This window comes from Psammomys obesus, unplaced genomic scaffold (assembly GCF_907164565.1).
Source record: "Psammomys obesus unplaced genomic scaffold, mPsaObe1.curated_primary_1811, whole genome shotgun sequence".
Classification (NCBI taxonomy): Eukaryota; Metazoa; Chordata; class Mammalia; order Rodentia; family Muridae; genus Psammomys; species Psammomys obesus.
The window spans coordinates 3,906,069-3,928,485 of record NW_026596073.1 but is presented as its reverse complement, the minus strand read 5'-3'; the positions used below and the strand labels follow the sequence as shown (position 1 = coordinate 3,928,485).

Here is a 22,417-nt window from a genome sequence, read left to right as displayed (position 1 = left end):
AAGTTATACAACAAGTGTCAAGAAATTAAACTAGGATGATATTCTCTATATAATAACTTAAAATTCTGCTTTTGTGGCATGTATTTAAAAATAAATATACATGCCTTTTTACAAAATAATGATATATAAAATATTGGAAGAGCATTTTTTTTTTTTGGTTCATGTTATTCCTAAAAAGGATTAATGGTAGTCCAAGCCCACTGGATGAAACCAATGCAAGGGTTTTCACTCTGATATGCCCTGCCGTGTGCACTCACATGCCCTGAGGAGCTGTCAAGTGGTGATTTGTTCACCATTGCTTCAGTCATGACTCAGGCTGCCCAGTCCTAAAGGGCTACCTCCGGTGGCTTGATGCCATTGCTCTCTTTCTCTTGCCTTGTTTTGTTTCTTTTTTTTTTAACATGAATTTTCTCAATAGTAAATACTTATTCTAGAGAGAAAAACGTTTAAAATTAATTAATTAATTAAAATTACAATAAATGTCATATAAATCACCATATGTGATCAGTGAGTACCTTCATAGCTCCTGTAAAGATGTGAGCATATAAGACATAGTCTAAGTCCCTTGTTCTAATGGAATTTTTCTGTGTCACATACTCTTCCTCTCTCTTTCTCTCTCTCTTTTTTTTTTAACTTCATCTCATTTCCCTTTTTATTGCTTTGATGAATGATCTGGAGGCTCTGGCTGCCTGTCAAATTAGGGTAATGAGAAGAGCAAATGTATCTTTTAATTTGTTTTAATTTGTTCTTCTGAGGACTGAGGATCACTTAACTTCATGGGTCACGGTAAAGATTAAAATGCATCTTAATTGCTTTCTAGAAGTGGGTCAAGTTTCATTGCAAACAGGGCAAGTTTGAGGACAAACTGTTTACACACGAGTTTGGAATGAATTTCAAAGTCTACCGTTATGTCTACAGAAATTGCTCTCATATTTACAGGGATTGGGACATTTGGCCCACTTAGTTACTTGACTTCTTCCTGGGGGGAGTAGTCTCTGGTACTGTAAATTCCTAGTGTCTGTGGTTATGCTGTTGGAGTTACAATCCCTTGTAGAGCTATTTGAGAACAGAAATTGAAAAGCTGGAGTCATGTGGAAAAGATTCTAATCTTGTGTATGACATAACCGCCAACAAGCAAAGCAGCTGAAGAGAATATTTATTAGTTGTAGTGTTTAAATGCTAAAGTACAGTCAAAAATTTGAAAGCCTTTACTGCTTGTAACATCAATACAGTTCTAGTATTTGTATTTTCCTGATGTACATTGCATTTTGCAGTTCTACTATGATAAGAGATTTCTGTTTTTAAGGGTTTATTTTCCAAGTCAGGTAGTGTACTAGAGATGTGTTGAAACCTGACATGCTAAATAGATTGGCAATTTGGACATATAAGAGATACAAAGAAAAACTTAATTTTTTAAATCTGTATTAAAGTTTTATATGGATCTATCTTTGTTTTCAAACAGGAATTTTCAGAGCAGTACACAATCTCATTCACACGGTGGCAGCACATGCCCACAGTGCTGGCTGGATTCCTGTCACATTGTCTCAAAAGCGTCAATGCTAGCCCTTAAGTTGTAGGTTTCCGTTCATATGTGTCAAGCTTATGTTTCATATATAAAACACAATAGTAATGCAAGCTAAAAACTTAGTGACAGTTTATTAAATAATTGACAAGTGAAATTTTAAAGGAAAAAAATAAAATAAAATATAAACTGATCCAAAATGAAACTTAGTGGTAATCTTTTAAAAAAAAAATACTGTCAGGTTATGAACATCAGGTTCTTATGATGATAAGAGACATGGTCTGGATGGACACATGACTTGTTCTTCATATACAAAATGCATTGAGACTGCCTTTGCTCTAGGTGTATTTCAACTGTCATTCTACTAACAGTGATTTTCTTCCTCTGAGGTTAGCATTCTGTTCTTGTCCCATGTGATGAGGTGGCCACAAGTTAAAAAAAATCACCAACACACAGCCCACTTCCTTTTTTTGACCAACAAATGGAAGAATTTTGTCAGACAGGCCAGCTTTATAGAATATAATCATGACTTTGGCTATGGCACCATGTTTTAATGTAACTTATTAGCTTAGCTAGTCAATAAATCATTGCTGTTTGCCTTTTGTTCAGTAGTGTATCCTTGCCGTTAATTTTCAAGTCTTAACTAAAACTATGTTTTATATAGTGGTAAGAAAATTTTTACCAACTTCAGATTACTAAGTAATATGCTAGGAACTCTATAGGGTTAGATGTCACTGTTACTCTTGTCATATAATAATTTTATGGTGTTTTTAGTATAAACTTTTATTCTTCTAGAAAGGACATTTTTATAGTTAAAGGGTACTTTATTTTAGTTTTTCTATCTCTGGGGAATTCTTATTAAGAAGTAAAACTAGATTTTTTTATGACAGTCTCTTACTTTGTATCCAGCTGTTTGTCTCTCAAATCATCATTTTCTGCTAAGTAGGTCATAGATGATCCTGTATTGTGGGTTTCCACTGACTCTCCCTTGTTCACCCTTCCCTTCTCCTTAGTTTCTGAAGTGTACAATAATGACGTATTTTTTCCCGTGCTATTTCAGGCTTCCAGGGCCCTCTAGGGTGCCAGCTGCGAGCAGCAGCAACAAGGCTCAGGGAGCCTCCAATCTAAACAGGAGAAGTCAGAGCTTTAACAGCATTGACAAAAACAAGCCTCCAAGTTATGCAAATGGAAATGAAAAAGGTAAGTGTGCATCTCTCACGTGATTCTGCCCCAAGCCTAATGTATGTCTTGTGAATTGCACACTAATATTTTTAATTTATTTTTTTATTAATTATAGTTTATTCACTTTGTATCCCAATTGTAGTCCCCCCCCCACTCTCCTCCCAATCCTACCCTCCTTCCCTTTTCTCCACCCATGCACCTCCCTCAGTCCACTGATAGGAGAGGTCCTCCTCCCAATGTGACCTTAGCCTATCAGGTCTCATCAGGACTGGCTACAATGTCTTCCTCAGGCTGTACCCTCCTGAGGGGGAGGTGATCAAAGAGCCAGCCACTGAGTTCATGTCAGAGACAGTCCCTGTTCCCCTTACTAGGGAACCCACTTGGATACTGAACTGCCATGGGCTGCATCTGTGCAGGGGTTATCTCCATGCATGGTCCATGGATGGAGAATCAGTCTCAGAAAAGATGCCTGTGCCCAGATACTAATTCCAATAGTTGAACAGTGGAGCAGCTTGGGGATGGGAATTTTGTCAGAGATGTTCCCTAACTCCCCGCCATCATGAATTCCGGTTTCCTTCTGGACCTTCCTCTTCTGTGGAACATTTCAAGGAAATAAATTCATGTGTTTTAAAGTAGATAGTTATAGAGCCAAGCATAAAATCTGTTTCACAAAAATAGCTACGCTAGATGCATATACATAGCATTTTCCTATGCCTTTTACGTTTTATGAAAATGTATCCCGACATCAAAGTGCTATCTTAAATTGATCTAGATCCTTATGTCAGTTAGCATAAGTGACAAAGTGTGAGCATTTAAGGCTGATGTATCAAAAAGTCACGATGCAGTGAACAGGCTGTGGTAGCATACAGCTGTAATCCCTGTTCTCAGAGGTTAGGGTAGGAGGGCTATCATGTATTTGAGGCCAATGTGGGTTACACAGTAAGTCCCCAAATCGCCAAGATGACAGAGTATGGCCATGTTTCAAAACAATAAGAACCACAAGCAGTAGATAATATTTGTGATAAACATCTGTCTTTGAAAGCAGCAGTGGTTGAAAATGTCATGACCTCAGCTTTCCCTAAACATCAAATTATCCATATCTATGTTTTCTTTAAAAAATTACTTAATCACAAAACGGATGGGCAAGAAGGACAAAAGTACGTGTGCGTGAATGGTAGATTATAAATGATCTGTCAGCCCCACAGTTCTCTATGATACACAAAATGTACATTTTTAAAGGTGCCGGCATGGGACTGTCGCTCTTAGATCATAGCCCAATAGAATGGATGGACATGTGGCTCAAGCTTGTATCCTAAGGAATCAAGAAGCGGTGTTTGTAAATACTGTGTCTGTTGGAGCAGTGTTTCCAAATCAGTAAAACTTCCCATTTCTCTCTGCAGTAACCTACCCGATATAGGAGAGTATAAAGAAATTAAGAAGTGATTCACATGTTTTGTCAGACCTATTGGGAAGCTCCATTTGAGTAGTTAAACCAAGCTTGCACTGTTTCACCGCTTGTTTCAAGAAGTAATTAGGTGGCATTCCTTTACTCAGACACAAAGTGACAGGTAAAATCATGGACTAGACACTGTACCGTGATAATTTTTCCTTTTAATTAAGGCAAGGGTTGGAAGCTCGTAACCCCCTGAATAGCAAAGCAATGTGTCATAATATCTGCCACTTTTTAAAAATATCCTCCACTGAAATATGCCCCACTCTGAGCTCAGACATGGAAAGGGGAAGAGGAAATAGAGTATGTATTTTGAAGTCTGGAGCTTTAAAATTAAGAACAAAGTGTCTTCTGTAGACAGAGATTGAGCACTCAATGACTCATAGTGACTTTGCAAGTTCAGAAGTTTAATCAAAAAAAGTTATTGCTGGCATAACTGAGCTTAATTAGCTTTCAGAATATTTTGAAATCCACTTGCTTTTTATATTCATGATTTACTATCTTAACCCATACCAACAAACAGGTTGGAACAAGGAAAGAAAAAAAAAACATTCTCTTCAGGGATCAATCCAAAGGAGATTCAATGTTTTTTTTTAAATAATGCTTTATACCACATATACAGCTATTTTCCAAAATCCCAAATATAATTACTCTTCTTTTACAGACTTAGTAACCTTGAACATTGTTTTTTTTTTTCCTTGTATTTAAATAAAAGTATATCCTTAAAGGCTTTTATCTTTCTTGGTAAGGCAGGACATGGGAAATGGATATTTCTACATAGAAATAAACATTTCCTTTATTTTGTGACCATAGAATGTGTTCTATAAGTTCAACCTTATTTTATAAGTACATATTACACAATTTCTAGAGTAGACTAACAAGCTTATAAGCAGGGGTGTGTTGAATAGACTATCACTATTTACAACACTCATACTACCATATACATATATATGTATGTTATACTTTTATGGTATTTATATGAGACATATAATATATATATGTATATATGTGATTCCATATAAATACTATATCAGTTTCAACACACACATACATAATAATACTAGAAAAGAGATTTAGAAGTAATCTAGAAATTTTAATATATATGAATCATGAAATGTTTGTGTTTCTGTAATTTTAAAGTCTTTATTTCTAGTATCTCTAAGTAATATTCCAAAGATGGACAAGCTCTCTTCTACCAAGGATGGTTAATTCTCATTTATGTATAGAATTGTAACATTAGTACTTAGCAATATTTCTAATTGCCACAAGATGGAGACAGATACAATGCAATGTGTGGCCTTTGTGGCTTCATAGAGAAGGCAGAAGGTATGAGAATGTAGTGAATGACTTTTAGCATAAAGGTAACTGGAAATTTCAAAGCATTTTGAAACATATGTCACTTTTCTCCTTTGGGCTAGGAGGTACCGGAGGAGGGATGTGCAGGCATAACCCAAATCATGAGCAAATGTGGAAGCTATATATTACAGATCATTTTATTTTTAGATTTGTAGACATTTGTTATAAATAAGATGTAGGCATTAAATGTCTATATATTTCAAATAGGTTTAAGCGGGCCACCTGGGATCTGCTTTACATGTACAATGCACTTGCTATTGGAGTTATTTTTGCCATTTTATAATGACCTTATGCAATTTTAAATTTCTAATACATTATCTTAAAGTACAAGAACAAACAAATTGTAAATATTACATCAAAATGAAATATACTCTGTCTCCAAGTAAGGACTACAACCTTTAAATTAGGGTGTTTGGCTTAAGTGTTTTGGTATTAGGGTTTTGTAGTATTTAGATGTCTAGTTTCCTTTCTGTTGCTGTGGATACCATGAACAAGGAAAGTTACAGAAGGAAGAGTTTAGAGGGAGCTTAAACTTCACAAGGTTAGAGTGCAAAGCCATCACAGCAGGGAGCTTTGCAGTGGCAGACAGGAGGGCATGATGTGAAAGCACTAGCTGAGAGCTCCCAAATTGAGACAACAATGAGGGAGAGCAAAAGGCAGAAAGAGCTAATTGGGAACTCCAGCAGCTTCTGAAACCTAAAAGCCCACCCCCAGTGACACACCTCCTCCAACAAAGCCACACCTCCTAATCCTTCCCAAACATTTCCATTAGCTGGCTACCAAGCATTCAAATAGATGAGTCTTGGGGACTATTTTCATTCAAACCACCATATTACATGACATATAAATATTTAAAATTATTTGGGGTTTTGTTTTTATTGAAAATAGATTCTTCTCTCAAACAATACATCCTAACCAAAATTTCCTCTCCCTCCATCCTTTTAGATCTCCCCCCCCCCCCGTATCTCCTCTCCTCCAGATCCACTCTTCCTAATTTCCTCTTCAGAAAAGAGCAGGCCTCCAAGAGACAAGAGCCAAACAGGACATTAAAAAAATTAAATTAAAAAAGTATTCTATCAGTTAACAAATTAGTCTTGGGTATGAACAAGAAAGGTGACAAATAAATTTTCAACTATTATAGTTTTATAATGAAAGAATTTAGGATATATTATTTAAATGTTAAAAATACAATGGTTCTTTCTTCTTTGTTATTAGAAATTTAAAAATTTAAGTTTAATAGTTTAAAATGTTTAATTTAGTACTTAAATAAATTGAGTACTTAAATAAATAAATTTAAAGGAATTGTTACTTAAACAGGATGAACAAAATATTGAAAATTAATACTCAGAAGTAGCCTGAGACATTGGATTTATCATACTGTTCTACAGGTGTTTAAAATGTCCCATTTTTTTAAGGCCAAGTATATATCTCAGTAGTAGAGTCTGGTGTGGCTGAAACCTATGGGTTTCCTTCCAATTTTTCAAAAAACCCAATATCTAAAAATAAGATGTTTTGTTTGAAGAATTAACCAAATTAAACATGTAGAAATCTTTAGTATTTGCAATGTGTAATAAAGATGTATTTATAAGAACAATGTTACTTACATAATGAAGGAAAATAACTTGTTCAAATTATGATATTATTAGTTGGTATGATTGGGGTGGAAGGATAAGGGCTGAATTCCAAATGGTGTGACATCTAATGCACTCAGTAGAGAAATATAAACCCTACTTCAATACCTAATTCAATTTTAACACTAAGGCATTCTCAAAAAAATAAAAAAGAGTGCTCATTTTTGAATGAATTAAATTATAACCATGCATTGTAATAAATTATTACTTGCAGAGATGGTTGTGATAGAAATGTTATATTAGAATGCAATCCCATCTCACTGTTCCATTGAAGCAGAATGTAGGGACAAATTTTGCAGAACAAATGGTGAAATGAAGAAAGAATCTTTTGTTAAACTATTCAGAATCCTTCCCTCTCTTCTCCTGATCACCTGCCTTTCAAAAGCTGACAATGAATAATACAGGATATCAGCACTTATCAGAGCTGGTGCACCGTGAAGGAGCGCTCTAGACAAATACAGCCTCCGAAGAAAACCCGTAACTAACCACTAGGAGAAGGATGTCGTGAAAACCACATTAAGACTCATTTGGCCATACATTTTACGTCACTTGAGAAACATTAACAAATTAGTTTTGTTTTACAAAGTCTGTGCAACGCTTTTGAAGGGAATACTGAATAAGTTATTGGAAATGTAAATTTTCCTTGTTTCACTTGTGATTTAGTTGTGAGCTATATTTCTGAGTACTGAGCTATAAGCCTGGGTTGCCTGACACAGTTCCTTAGAGAGGAGTCTTTCCATGTTGCTAAGAGATAGGTGGCAGTACCAGAGGGAACGCTACTGCTCTGTCTGCTCTGTCTCTCTCAAATGGTTCGCACACTGAACATGTATCTTTACTGAGGAGGACAGCGTCAGACATCTTCTAATATGGAACCTTTTAGCTTTTATTTAGTGCCATTGTGGAATTAGTAGAATTGATGCCAAAGAGCTAGCAACGTTCTGACTCACTATTTTAAGCCATTACAATTAATGTGTGTTCTCACATTAGTTTTCTTTTGAAATTCAGATGCTTATAGTCAGTGAAGCATGAGATATTCCCCTTAAACACATTTTTCTCATTCTTTTTTCCCCTAATCCTTGTAAAATTACTATAAGGAACTATATTGCTTTCCTTTCTCTCCTACATAATGAATATGCTTTAAGATTTATTTGCTTTCATCTTATGTATATGGCATTTGCCTGCATGTGTGTGCATAAATCATGTGTATGCCTTATGCCTGGAAAGGCCAGAAGGAGGCATTGTAGCCCCTGAACCTGGAATTACAGGTATCTTTGAGCAGGCATGTGGATGCTCTACAAAGAACAACAGGTGCAATTAACAACTCAGCAGTCTCTCCAGCCTCAAGGCAATGCCTTCAATTATTATTTTATATTACTAATAATTCCATCATGTTTAACATGACTTTTATTTTTATCATACAATATTATATCAGTAACATAATTCCTGAAATATGAGTAGTTTTCAACTGTTAGCCCAACTACTGACATGTATAAGATAATAGCACAATGTAATCTCAGTCAAATATGTTGACAAGTTGTATGCACATGGACACATAGTGAGGGATTTCATCCATTACTGCAGATAATAAACCCTGGTTGATGAATAGAAACACCCCCAAATACCACATCGCTTCACAAAGCAGCTCTCTGACTTTGCAACTGGTACAGGAGAACGTATGCAGAGAACACAGTGTCTCTTTAATAGCATCCTAGGTTTCTGTTGAGTCATTATAAAACTGATGAGCGGAACATTTCACAAGCAATTCCTTTTGCAAGGCAATGTGCTGAGACTCAACAGAGGTAACCGAATACATTTATACCTGGGTCATCCCTTTTGACTTTTCACATTTTTCAAAGATGCTTTTGTGAAACAAATTGACATTTTTGTACTGATTATTACCAATCTTTTTACCACAAACATGTAACTTCATTGCTTCTTTCCTTCCACAAGAATTTCTATGCTTAGGATGTCCTTTATCCAAGACCATCAGTATCATCCAATACTTTGGCTACTCTGCAGGGAACACTTGTCAAAGACTGCTGCTGCTGTTATCATGTTTATCACCTTCTATATTCCTTAGTTAAAGGTTAGTTTTCACTTACCTAAGTAAGAAACTTAGCAGTGAAAATTAGATGTACAAATTTAGGATATTTTCTGTGTTTCTTACGAAGCTGGTAGCACTGTCAACAATGTAGATCAAAGCTCTAAAGTATAGTCATTCAGCAATGGCCCTATCCCTTATTTTCCCATGTCTGTTGTAGCTACAATATTTACCTCAACATATTAAGTTTAAGTTTAAGATTGGAAGTGCTCCTATATTGTTGATACCGTCACTTGCAAAGTGAGGAAGCCAGACATTGACTATGTAAGTTTAGATGTTTTGAAACCATGAATTTGTACCTGTTCTCACATTAAGTGTGAGGAATGTGTAAGCAAGATATCTAAGAAAGTAGACTAGTTTACTGGTAGAGAGTCTCTTAGTTATTCATATTTAAATTCTGCTCAGCAAGGAAGAAAACAAACATGATTCAAACAAACACACATATAGCTTCTCCTTGGTAAGAAATACCATCAAAACTTTAGGGTTTACAGGCAACACATAGAACAAAGAAATAGTTATTTCCTCTATGTATAGAGGTCAAAGAAGGTTTTGGGCTGTTCTAAATCTTGCTATGTGTGTTAAAATTGCTTTCTCTTATGAAGCTTCAGTTTCCTCATTTCTGGCAAGGAACTCCTATGTGTACTGGTGATTTTAATGGCTTTTAATGTGATGAGATGTATAAAAATCTGCTTATAACACGCTTAGAATAATCAGTTGAGAACTCCTGTTCAATGGTTATAGTAGAATTGGTGATGGCTGGTATCTAGATGGAAGAAGAGGAAAATTGAAAGGAAAGTATCAGTTGGAGATCAGAGATAGGTATCAATCACTATAAACAGATGACCATAAAAATGCAGACTGTTTGCATGCCTTTACATTTGCATACAAGGTATTTTTTTTCTATAAGAAGATATATTCATAGTCAAAAGCTGACTTATCAGCCTTCAGAAGCATGTCACTGGGTGTTGGATGCTTAGTATGGAAATAAAGAATTTCCACAGCCTATGGTTCCCACTTTACAGATTCTATAGAAGCTACAAATCTGCGCTTTCAGCTGATGCTGTTACACATTCTATAATGAGGAGTACAGGGAGATTTCTTCATCTGCATATCTCCCAGATGATGTCAGTGATCTTCGGTTTGCCCTTTTAAAGAAACTGGAGGCTCTTTATTGCTGATGTATAAAGACAGACTGCGGACAGGCTGAGAGCTGAGCATAGAAAAGTGTTTTAGATGTGTATGCTCAACTAAAGCTAACTTTACAGCTGCTGCCATGACCATTGCTATTTTGTGAGTGGTGTCACAATCGACAGTCTCATGTGTCTCATTCTGGGTTGTAGCAGTGTTGAAATTCTTCTTCTGTACTTGAACATCTATGGTCTACTTAGTTAAGCACCCAGACTCATTCTTTTCTGTCCTTTCTTATCCTCACTACAGTTTGCAGGTCCACAAAGACAGGACCCTTTTTGACTTGTTAACAAAGTTGCAAATATACAGTAAACTATAAACTCAAACTAATTTCTTGGCTAAAATGAAGAGAAAAAAATAACACATTTTGCTTTATTTGTTTCTCAGTGACTCTTTGCCACAAACTGCTCAGTACTAACATCTGAACAAGGTTCTCAAACTTCAATGAGTCAAAAATATTAATACCGAGTAACTATGAAACATTAATTAATTTAACTAACATGAATGCCATCATGATAAGAAACAGGAAAATGAATTAATTCAACCCTATCTACTCCAAACATAATCTGTGATCTGCTGCAATTATGATAAATGGAAGCTTGGTAGATATGCAGACTATTCAAGCCTATGAAATACCTGTTGAATCACAGAATACTTGCTGTAAGATCCCTAGATATCACATAGTCCATTATACTATAAGGTCCCTTATTATGCTACATGGTGCTATAAACATCAGGCACTTGAAGAAAGACAATTACAGAGTCGTACCACACAGGAACCCTCCTTTTTGATAAACTATTTATTGGGTTAGTTAGATTCACCTACTGTGCTGAACTAGAATCATAAGCCCTTCCCACCTCATAGGATTGTTGTAAAATAATAAAGCTAAGGAGTTTTCAGTAGACTTCTTTATGGAATGGTTATATTAGTAATATTGACATTATTTTCCATATAGAATGAGAAATGCCACAAATAGCTTTTGATGCCAAAGTGAGAGTGTTGGGTGAACTCAGGATGATACCATCAGGGTCCTCTAAACTGTATTCCTAGCAGAACAGGCTTAGATTTTGGGTGATTGTGCTTTTTCCAAATGTATATCCTAATATAAGCATATAAATCTTTATCACTGGAAGCAAATGAGAAAAAATGTGCACTTCCTTAACGAAATTTCATGAATACTCTTCTCACCCTCAGCGCTTACGCACCCTCCTTATGTCACTCACCTGACCTTATCAGATAGACCTCTGTGATCTCAGGCAATTTTCATCATCTCTACCACTTCCTCCACAACCCTGCTCTTCTGACGCCTGACAGCTGTCACCATACAGCATCATCTTATATCCATTTCCTTTGCTCTAACAGGATTATGCTGACTAGGAGTACTTTGAATCCAGAAGCCACTCAGTAAATACTAACAGATGATATAATTAGACTACGTTCTTCAGATAAAATGAATTAAATAAAATTGATTAATATTCCTAGAAGAAGCAGAAATGTTTGACAGTAATTTCTTAAAATCGGTAAACATGTAAATTTATGCTGAGGGGAAGATAATAGAAGGACCCTGGGGAATCTGTAAAGTGAGAACGTTAATAGATAGCCTTTTCTCGGGATTATTACGACTAAAAACAGAAATAACATTTGAAGCTGGGGAGATATCTCAGTATATAAAGGCACTCAAAATGCCTGAAAAGACCTGAATTAGATACTGGAACCCAGTGTCGAAAGTCAAATGCACTGGCACACACCTGTAATCTTAGCATTCCTACAGTTAGAAGAATGGTAGAAGGGAGTCAGAGGCAGGAAAATCACCTAAAAGCCCAGCCTGGCTAGCCTAGAGTATACTGTGAAGAAGCAGAAACCTTAAGAAAGATCCTATCTCTAAACTGTCTCAGAACAAATTAGAAGGTGATAAAGCAACTGTGAAAGATATCTTTATGCACACACACAAACATACACACACACTCTCTCTCTCTCTCACACACACACACACACCCACACACACTCACACACACACACACACACTCACACATACACATACACACACTCACACATACACACACACCACCCACACACACACAGGAGACCCCACACTCCACATAATATAACCTTAATCATAGGTTTATCCTAATATTTAGTTAATTAAAAGGCTACATCATTATTTATATTTAGTCAGATAACAAGCAGATAATATCCTTATGACTTAGAAAAATTCTTCATTTCATAAACAATGCACAATATTCACCTATTAGAATGAACTGTATTGGTGATTAGATAACAAAGAATTTCTTAGGAGAGGAAATATTGGTTAATTTGTCTTCAAATATATAAATACTCAGGACTAATAAACTTGATTTGGTAAGAGTGACTTGAGTATGTGTTTAGTTTTCTCCTTGAAATTGATACCTTCCAAATAGTAAACAAAATATAAAGAAAGAAAATCATATCCACAGAAGTAATTAATGCTACATAATGTATCACTTTTCAGTTCTTAAGAGGTATGTCTGTATAATTAAGAAATAAGTGGGGCTGGAGAGGCGACTCAGTGGCCAAGAGTGCAAAGAGCTCTTGTAGAAGACAGGAATCCCAGTGAATCTGATGACCTCTTCTGGTCTCTGCTGACACCTGCATTCACATGTACAAAGCCCACACACACATACACAACACACACATTTTATATCTAAATCTTTTTTTTTTTCTTAAACATTTACAGATTCCTCCAAAGGACCTCAACCATCTTCAGGTATAAATGGAAACACACAGCCTCCCAGCACTGCTGGGCAAGCCCCAGTCTCTGCTATCCCTTCCCCAAGTGCCAGCAAGCCGTGGCGCAGCAAGTCCATGAATGTCAAGCACAGTGCCACCTCTACCATGCTGACGGTGAAGCAGCCAAGCCCAGCCACCTCTCCCACTCCATCTTCAGACAGACTGAAGCCCCCTGTCACAGAAGTGGTCAAAAGTGCTCCATCAGGACAAAAATCTATGCTCGAAAAATTCAAGCTGGTTAACGCCCGGACTGCGTTGCGCCCCCCTCAGACTTCCAGTTCAGGACCTAGTGATGTTGGGAAGGAAGATGATGCCTTTTCTGAATCTGGAGAAATGGAAGGTTTAAGCAGTGGTCTGAATAGTGGTGGCTCAACAAACAGCAGTCCCAAAGTGTCACCTAAGTTAGCCCCTCCAAAAGCAGGAAGTAAAAATTTCAGCAATAAAAAGTCTTTGTTGCAGCCAAAAGAAAAGGAGGAAAAGAGCAGGGACAAGAATAAAGCCTGTGCTGAAAAGTCAGGAAAGGAAGAGAAGGACCAGGTGACGGAGACAGCTCCAAAGAAGACCTCTAAAATCGCAAGCTTGATCCCAAAGGGCAGTAAGACCGCAGCGGCCAAGAAAGAAAGCTTAATTCCATCGTCCAGTGGGATCCCAAAGCCAGGCTCAAAGGTGCCCACTGCAAAGCAAACTATTTCACCCAGCAGTGCAGCAAGCAAAGAGTCTGAGAAATTCAGGACTACCAAGGGAAGCCCTTCTCAGGCCCTCCCAAAGGCCTCAGAGAAAACAAGCGCGCCCAGCCTCTCTGCTGCGCAGGAGGGGAGGGACGCTGGCCACACATCTTCCTCTAGCTCCTGTGCTATGCAGCTGGCACACAGCAGTGGACAGAGCCCCAGCAATGGAGCCGTCCAGCTCCCTCAGCAGCAGCATATCCATCCCAACACGGCCACAGTGGCTCCATTCATTTACAGGTGAGGGGTGGCTTCCGTAGCCCTGTGTTCCTTCATCTTCATATTTACACAATTAGCACTAAGTTAGATGGGCATTTGAGAACTGTTAACCTTATTTTCATAAAACTGTTTATCAGTTTCTCTCTTAACCTATCACATAAATACTTGAGAGTCTTTTATACTTGCTTAGTAATAAGCTTCACAGCATAATAACTGAGCAGTTTTTACCCTATTCTTAACCCTCTAACCTAATCTGGTTTCCTTCCAGTGTGCAACCCAGAGATCCTTGTACTATGTAGGTTCTTTTTTTTTTTTTTTTTTTTTTTTTTTTGCTGAGCTCTCTCACCTGGCCCCTCCTGACATCTCCCAAGGCTGAATCCTCTACTTCCTCTTCTAACTCCTCCCTCCCCTGGCTAGCAGGAAGTCCAGCCCTATTCTCTTCCCTGCTCATTGATTCGCTGTAAGCTGCTTATTGGCATAACAAAGGACAATTGGGGAGCAGTGTTTACACATCATTGAGACAGGAGCTTCTCAAAACAAGGATTGTAACCAGATATGAAAAATGCAGAAGTCGGCATTTGAATTACACAGTAAACTTATGCCTCCAGAGAACATTTATCTTTGAAGCTACAGGACTAGAATTCAGTGCCAAAGTACAGTCTGGGGAAACCTTCCTATTCACCTCCTATTCTCTCAGAAGCTGAGGCCTTAAATCAACCTACATCTTGTTAAGGGCAAAATGGAATCGCGGTGTCCTGATTGTCTCAAGTTAAGTTCTTTAGCATACTAACTTGTTACCACTGGCACCCAGCGACTGCTGTTAGCACGAGCTGTCTCTTAAAAGAATTCTCAGATTTAAGGCACTGACAGTCAATTGTTCTGTTGTCATGTTTGGGATAAAGTATATCATAATGGTTAAAGAGCTTGGCCCTAAGAGCAGACACATGTGTACTGAATGCCCAGCTTTACCATTTACCAGCTCATGACTTTAGACAAGTTACTTAAAACTTCCTAGTCTTATTTCCTCCACCTGTTAGTAGAGATTAAAATAAGAACAAAGGTAATGGATTTATTTGTTATATACTCTAGCCTAGTGTAAATCGCTAAGTGTTTTTATAAGGTATAACATTCAAAAAGAAATGTTATATTAAATTCCTGCTACTAAATATAAGCTTGTAGATAAAAATTATATAATTAGCATGTTCGTATTTTGCAGTTTTATATTTGGGGCATCCATTCTAAACTGTACATATCAAAACACAATTATATATGATATCTACAAACATATATGTACTACTACACAGTTACCAAAGTAGCCCATTTTTCCTGTGCTATGATTTGCCTCATCAGGTAGAGCTCTGTCAGTCATTAGAATAGGTCTAGTTTAACTCACTGTCTGCTGAATAAAGATCTGACCAAGGGAAGGATAATGTCTGCTTTGTTCACATCTGTTTGGGAGGTTGTCAGATTTAAAGCACGTAAGACATTTAAAGAACAGGAAGCAAGACTTTCTATCATTATCACAGGGCCAAGGCTGCAGTGAAATATTTATTAATGTATTGAATGTACGGCTTTAAAAAAATAAAGCCAAGAGTTATAATTTTTTTTTTTATTTTTCCTTTGAAAGAACCTAAATACTTTCTCTGCGGCTTATAAACTCATTCTAACTGTTACATTTGATTGGAAGGGGTGCATGTGACATTCCTGGTAATTATTGCCTTTCTGACTTGAGTAACAGTGCATCTAAGCCCTTGTGCCTGGATGAGGGGTCTATTGTTCCTCCTTCCAAAGACCCCAACTGGCTAATCAGAAAGTAAGATTCCCAAATCAAAATCCACATTTTAATGATATAAGAAAAACACGAAGCTTTAAATGTATCATAGTCAGCATGTCTGTGTGTTTCAAATATATTTTGCAAAGACATCACTCATTTTTAAATCTAATACGAACCGTCAATGAAAGTGAATCTCTGCATTACCTACTCATTCAGCTTTTTGCTGCAAGTGTCAACACACTTATTTTGTTTGTTTGTTTATTGCGATAAAATATTCAGCAAATAAAAATTTAGTGGATTCCATTTGAAAATGTAATGTTTTTTTGATTCCACACTCACCCCCACCCCCTTTGTATCAGTGGCTGTCCCAGAACTCATTCTGGAGGGCAGGCTAGGATTAAAGTTGTGTGCTACCATGCCCAGTGTGATTCATCATTCTTAATCTTCATTAAAATTGAAGATAACTTTGTTGATACTAAATTTATCTATAATACACTCAATACTCTGGTCATAATTCCTTAACTTTTAAAATTGTTACATAAAATTACGTACAATGTCCAAGCATATGCTCGCTTTACATATGGAATGATAAGTACAGCCAATTAACATATGTGTGCACATAGTTACTATTTATGTCATACTCCCTCTACAGGATTTTGTATTCAATCTACTACTACCACATGGAGCCACCATCTTGTACTAAACCTAGAAGTCTCCTAAGCTTATTTCTCCTATCAAAAAGAAATTTTGTGTCTCTTAACAATAATTTCCAAAACCATCCCTTCTAATCATTGCCACAAATATATGACTACTTTGTGATGACTACTCTGTGGGAACACCTTTTTTTTTTTTTTTAACAACTAAAATGTAGGGAATTTTTTTCCTGTATCTGGCTTATTTTTCTGTACCTTCTTGTCATTTAGATGTATTTTTGGCATCTGAAATGTCAGGCTTTCTCCTTTTTATACTTGAATAATATTCCATTACATTTGTGTACAGCACTGAGGAAAAAGCACAGATTAACAGGCAGCTCTTGTTGCTATGCCATGCCACCCAAACATTCTCTGTACACTTTAAAACTTCCATTTTCCCTTAAAAGTAAATTTTATAACCCCCTGGCTAGGGATACAGGGAGTAGACACAGTCTTGAGGCCATGGCTCTGAGCCACGTTGCTTGCCATCAATGATTGGTCATGTGACTTCCAGTAACATACATAAAGATTTTGAACTTCAATTTTCCAGTCTGCAAAATGGAGATGAAATAATCGGAGCTACCTCAATATGACTCGTTTCAAGATTGGGTTGATATTTATACTATGTTAATAACATTTATCATGTATTACACAGATCTTCTCCAGATCTTTTAAACCGTGATTGATGAAAAATGGCTGTTTTAAAAAATTGAAGAAAGCAATATAATGTAAAAAAGTTACCATGAAAGGCAATAACTATACTTAGGCTATCATCAATAATATAAAATAGTTAAAATAAATAAAACTAATGCAACTCATTGCACTCTCTATATGATACAACCGTGAAATAGTATCACAAAATTTTATAAATGATAAAATTATGTCCTTTAAAGTCTGAGTTTTAAATACTCATACTTTCCCACCCTGAGTGTGAGATGACTGTATTCCCAGTTCGTGGCACTTTGTGTATAGAACTACATGTCCTTCCTCATCTTAACTATTCCTCTCACTTAAGAATTCTTCCTGAAAACCCCCTTGACATGGTTGTTAATTTCTGAGATGATAACACTCATGATTTATGACCTTATAATGGTAGTATCTTTTAAAATATCATCTGTTAAGTGCTTGCCTACTGAAATAGTCCATGTTGCAAGAGTGGTATTGATTTCCTGACATAAACTTCACCACAAATGGGTGATAATAGTATCCCTATTTATCGGACATGGAGAAGTCATTTAAATTCAGAAAAGTAATGATCTCAGAAAATCACAGAGCCTGCAATATTTGCCTGTGAAACAAATTCTGACCGAATGCACACATTTCCTGTTCATTGTGCTGGAACACAGGGACATGCTCTCTTCTGTTTGTCAGTTCTTGTGGCAATGTGGAAAGGATGGGGATTAGTACCAGGAAGTTCAGGCTAGGAAAATGTCAGTAATACATTTGCAAATTTCTCAGTCACCTGTAGATGGGGCTTGTTGGTGAGCATCTGATGATCACAATACTTAAGTGGGAAGTTAGGGGCCTGCGAGACTATGGCCAGCCTTGACTAAAATAAAATGTACATCCCCAAAATCATTTATAATAAGAAATAGTGAATGTTTATTAACTGGTATAAATTAATGTAACAGGTAACTTGCACATGATGAACATATACTTATATATAATATTTAAATATAGTTACATAACCTACACAGAGTTGGAAGACCATTGGGCTGAGGGAGATTTATTTTCCTTTCCTCAGGGTTATGTAGGCCTTTATTAGGAACTGAGTTATTGCTGCAATAAAACCCCATGACCAAAACCAACGTGAGGAGGAAAAGGGTTTATCTCATTTTTTCACTTCCAAGTAATAGTCTTATTACTGAGAAATTCACAACTGGGGATCAAGGAGTGTAGGAACCTGCAGGCAGGAACTGAAGTACAAACCGTGTAGGAACACGCCTTTACTACCTAACTCCTCCTGTCTGGCCTACCCTGCTGCTTTATACAGCTCAGATTCACCTGCCAATGAGTGGCATTCCCCCCATGTGATGGCCCTCCCAGGTCAATCATTAATCGATAAAAGTCCACACAGGCTTGCCTGTAGTCCAGTCTGGAGGATATATATATATATATATATATATATATTTTTTTTTTTTTCACTGAGGTTCCTTCTTCCCAAATGACTGTGGTTTGTGTCAAGTTGACAAACTCAATCGGGACACTTATTTAATTACTGTCCCTAGTAGAACACTAATGTGTACTTCATAACACTCTTGCTAATCAACTTCACATTTGGAATCCCATAAATGCAATGTTAGGTTATGATTGTTAAAGGATTTCATGCACTCTAATTGCTAATGCAGTACAACATATTTTACATAACTTTTGGAACTCAATTATCCCCACAAAGTAATGAGTATTTTAAACTTATTATGATCTTTACTCACTTAATGAGCAGAAATAACCAATATTAAAAGGTGGAGAATTTAACAGAAGATACTGAGTTCCACAGAAGAGGCTCTCAACAATTAAAGCTATTTGAAATTAGAAAAGCTGCCATTAAAAGTGTTAATGTGCCCACAGAAACATCTAGGAGATTGTAAAATGATAATTTGACAGACACTAGACAAAAGGGAGTTATCACATACTATTTATTTTTTGTCCATTCCTTTTGAATATATTGCTTTGCACCTATGTTCCCCACATTTGCAAAATTATATAGAGAAAAAATAGTGAAAACATTAGTTAATTCAGGAAAAATAACACTTGCACATATTATGAGTCAAAAGCAAAAATTTGAAACAACTGTTAGCCTTTCTCATGAACTGTTTTGAACTCTACATTCTCTCTTTACTTTTTTCCATTTACAGTAAATGTCAATAAAATGATGTGATAAATATAATACAGGCTCCTACAAGCAAAGACGTTTAGGCAGGGGCTGCCTGAGAAATTTTAAGGAGAGAAAAATATCCCTTAGACTAGCAAGCAAAACATGACTAATGGAAAAAAAAAAAGAAAAGAAAGTCACCAAGTGTTGTAAACGTATTAATTAAATATAAGTTGTATGCCTCTGCAGCTCTCTCTATATATAAAATTAGGTCAATGAGATATGATTTTAAGCATTTTTTTTCTTTTGATGTAAGACTGTATGTTCTTTGAAACAGCATCATAGACTGTTAGAAAAGATTTGGGTCCTGAGTTTTTGTACAGATTCTCCTAGGAAGGGACATGAAAAACTGTCACTTGAATGTGCTGGATTCTGAAGGGCAAAACAAACAAACAAACAAACAAAAAAGCAAGATATTGGTTTTTGAACAATAAATTGAATAGGAGGGTCTGTGAGTTTACAAAAACTGAAACGTGGAACACAGAGCCAGCCATCCTTCTGATAAAGCATTGCATACCCTCAAGCAACTCCTGTAGATTATACTGCAATTGTAGTTTCTGTGAACTGGGCATAATTGGTCATCAGCACTCACTAAAGATTATTGAGTTCTTGTCTTGCAAGCCTGCCTTTTGCTAGGCTTGATATATTTTTGTGTACTGAGGAGTAGTTTAAATGTACTCATACTGCAGTATTTTAAAGCTAAAATATAGATATTCTGCTGGAAGAGGGACTATTGTGTGAATCCTGCTTTAAGTTAATATTTTCTAATTATAGGTGTGTATGAGCAACCTTTTTTTATTTGGCTTTTGAATTTTGCTCTCTGATATTCTGAAAAAAACCCATAAATTTGGCAATGTTGCCAACACTATATATATATATATATATATATATATATATATATATATATATATATGTATATATCATAATACCTAAAAGCATTGTTTAATTTTATTAATTTCCAAAAATACTACTTTAAGTAATTTAAATCTAATATTCTTCCTAGTAGTTACATCTTCCTAGTAGCCTTCAGTCTCTTCTTTGGTCTCTCATTGGTTTTTATAACATCAATATTTTGAAGGCCAATTTTCAATTTTTTTCCTTTTATCTGATATTTGCCCATCATGAGACAAATGGACTTACTTTCCTGCAGAGTCACATAAGTAATTCTATGTTCATCCCATTGCTTCCTTTAAAGGTATTATGTTATATGATTGTTTATATTTTTCAATCATTCTGGCATAAGATTTATTTGCTTCTTTAATATATATTCTAGTTTAAAATTAATTCCACTTATATTTAATAAGCACCTGTGGAAGAAGATATTTTAAAACTGTAGTAAAATTTTTATTCTTAATTTACATTCACACAAAACTTTTAGCTTCCATTGACTTTCCTTGTCTGAATTAATATTACATTCTAATGATAAATTATTTTATAACTTCATTTTTTTCTTCTGTATTTACTTCATGATTTGAGAAAGAAGTCTCTCTCTGTTATCTAGTCATCCATTCAGACTGTAAGGACTAATAGAGTCCAAAATTTGTTTTGTAAATTATGATCAATTGCCACCATAATTTACTTTGATATTTAAAATTTCTATAACTATGACACAGAAAGATTCTTAAGACTACTTTGTATGACCTTTTGCAAGCATTAACACTCTTTGAGATTCCCTTTCTTAGTGTGTTAGTGTGTTTTTGGCTCATCTTGTCCTTTTCCTAAATTAGTTTCATCTCTTATTTAGTGAGCCCTGGTTTCTTTCCATGGAGAATTTTATTTATAACCATGTTACTGCTTATAGGTTTTTTCAAATGGTCAAAACTGACATATCTGGGTATGAATATACATATTCATTTACATCACAAATTATGCACTGTTAAATTTAGGTCAGTATAAAAGTACTCACTTTTATAAAATTTCAAACTTGATAGTACTTGTTATGTGATACCAACATTTTAAGATGGCCAATAAAATGTAACATCTAGAATATATCAGTTGATGCTGTCACATTCAATATTGTCTCTTTTGGACTGAACTATCTATTAGCAAAGGAAAGTTGAAATAAAATACCGAGTGTCCATTAAGAACTAATAGAGTATGATTTTGTTTCATGGGTTATAAATGTAGTAAAATTGTCATAGTAGTGACTGATAGTTCACCATTTACAGGCAGCTTAGTTCAATTAATGGTTAAGCATCTTCCAGATTATTATCTGGGCCAATGGTCAGACAACTTTAAACTATAATTTGTTTGCCTGCAGCAACTAACTACCTTGAAGAATTGGAATGAGGTTGAGTGTTGGTGCATAGATATTGCACTAGAACAACACCTGTTGCATAAAACTCTATACAAACAGTACTTACCAAGTTACATGTCATGGTTTCAGTAGGTACATATAATGTGTATCATCATCACGTCAGTTTGTATAGAACTGTGAAGGAGGCCCTGCAATACTCACTTTGTCCTGTGAATTGTGTTTGTGAGTATTTTTGAAATCTTCATGGTATGGTGAAAACATTTTATTTCACTGGCATATAATAGTCACAAAAATAGAGACCATTTGGAAATTATCAAGAATCTTGCCAAATTTCTTTGATTATTTGTATAAAAGATGACACTTTACTAATAAGCATGGATTATATCCCAGTAGAGCTAAAATCTGATACCACTACTTTTGTAAATAAAAAAGGCCCATATATTTGCCATTTTTATAAAATACATGGAATTGAGATATATGACTTGACCCACTTCTGAACATAAACCAACAAGGATTTCAAAGTTCTTTTGAAAATGGTATGAAGTTTAGTGTCTTGTGATCCTTTTAATGATTAATCTGTTTCCATCTAATTTCTGCTGTAAATGACTCATATAGAGAATGCCATGGCATATTCACCAAAGAACTAGAAAATAAATAATATTCTCATGTACCTTAAACTAAA

The 22,417-nt window shown here is 35.8% G+C and overlaps 1 protein-coding gene across 2 annotated transcripts in view; it reads left to right on the top strand.

The window, feature by feature from the left end:
- Nav3 (neuron navigator 3) overlaps positions 1–22,417 on the top strand; it is a 329,995-nt gene that overhangs the window by 139,191 nt on the left and 168,387 nt on the right. For both annotated transcript variants that reach the window (XM_055626040.1, XM_055626039.1), the window contains exons 7-8: positions 2,583–2,722; positions 13,144–14,161. In XM_055626040.1, coding sequence (XP_055482015.1) covers positions 2,583–2,722; positions 13,144–14,161 — 1,158 coding nt within the window. The remainder of the gene's footprint in view (positions 1–2,582; positions 2,723–13,143; positions 14,162–22,417) is intronic.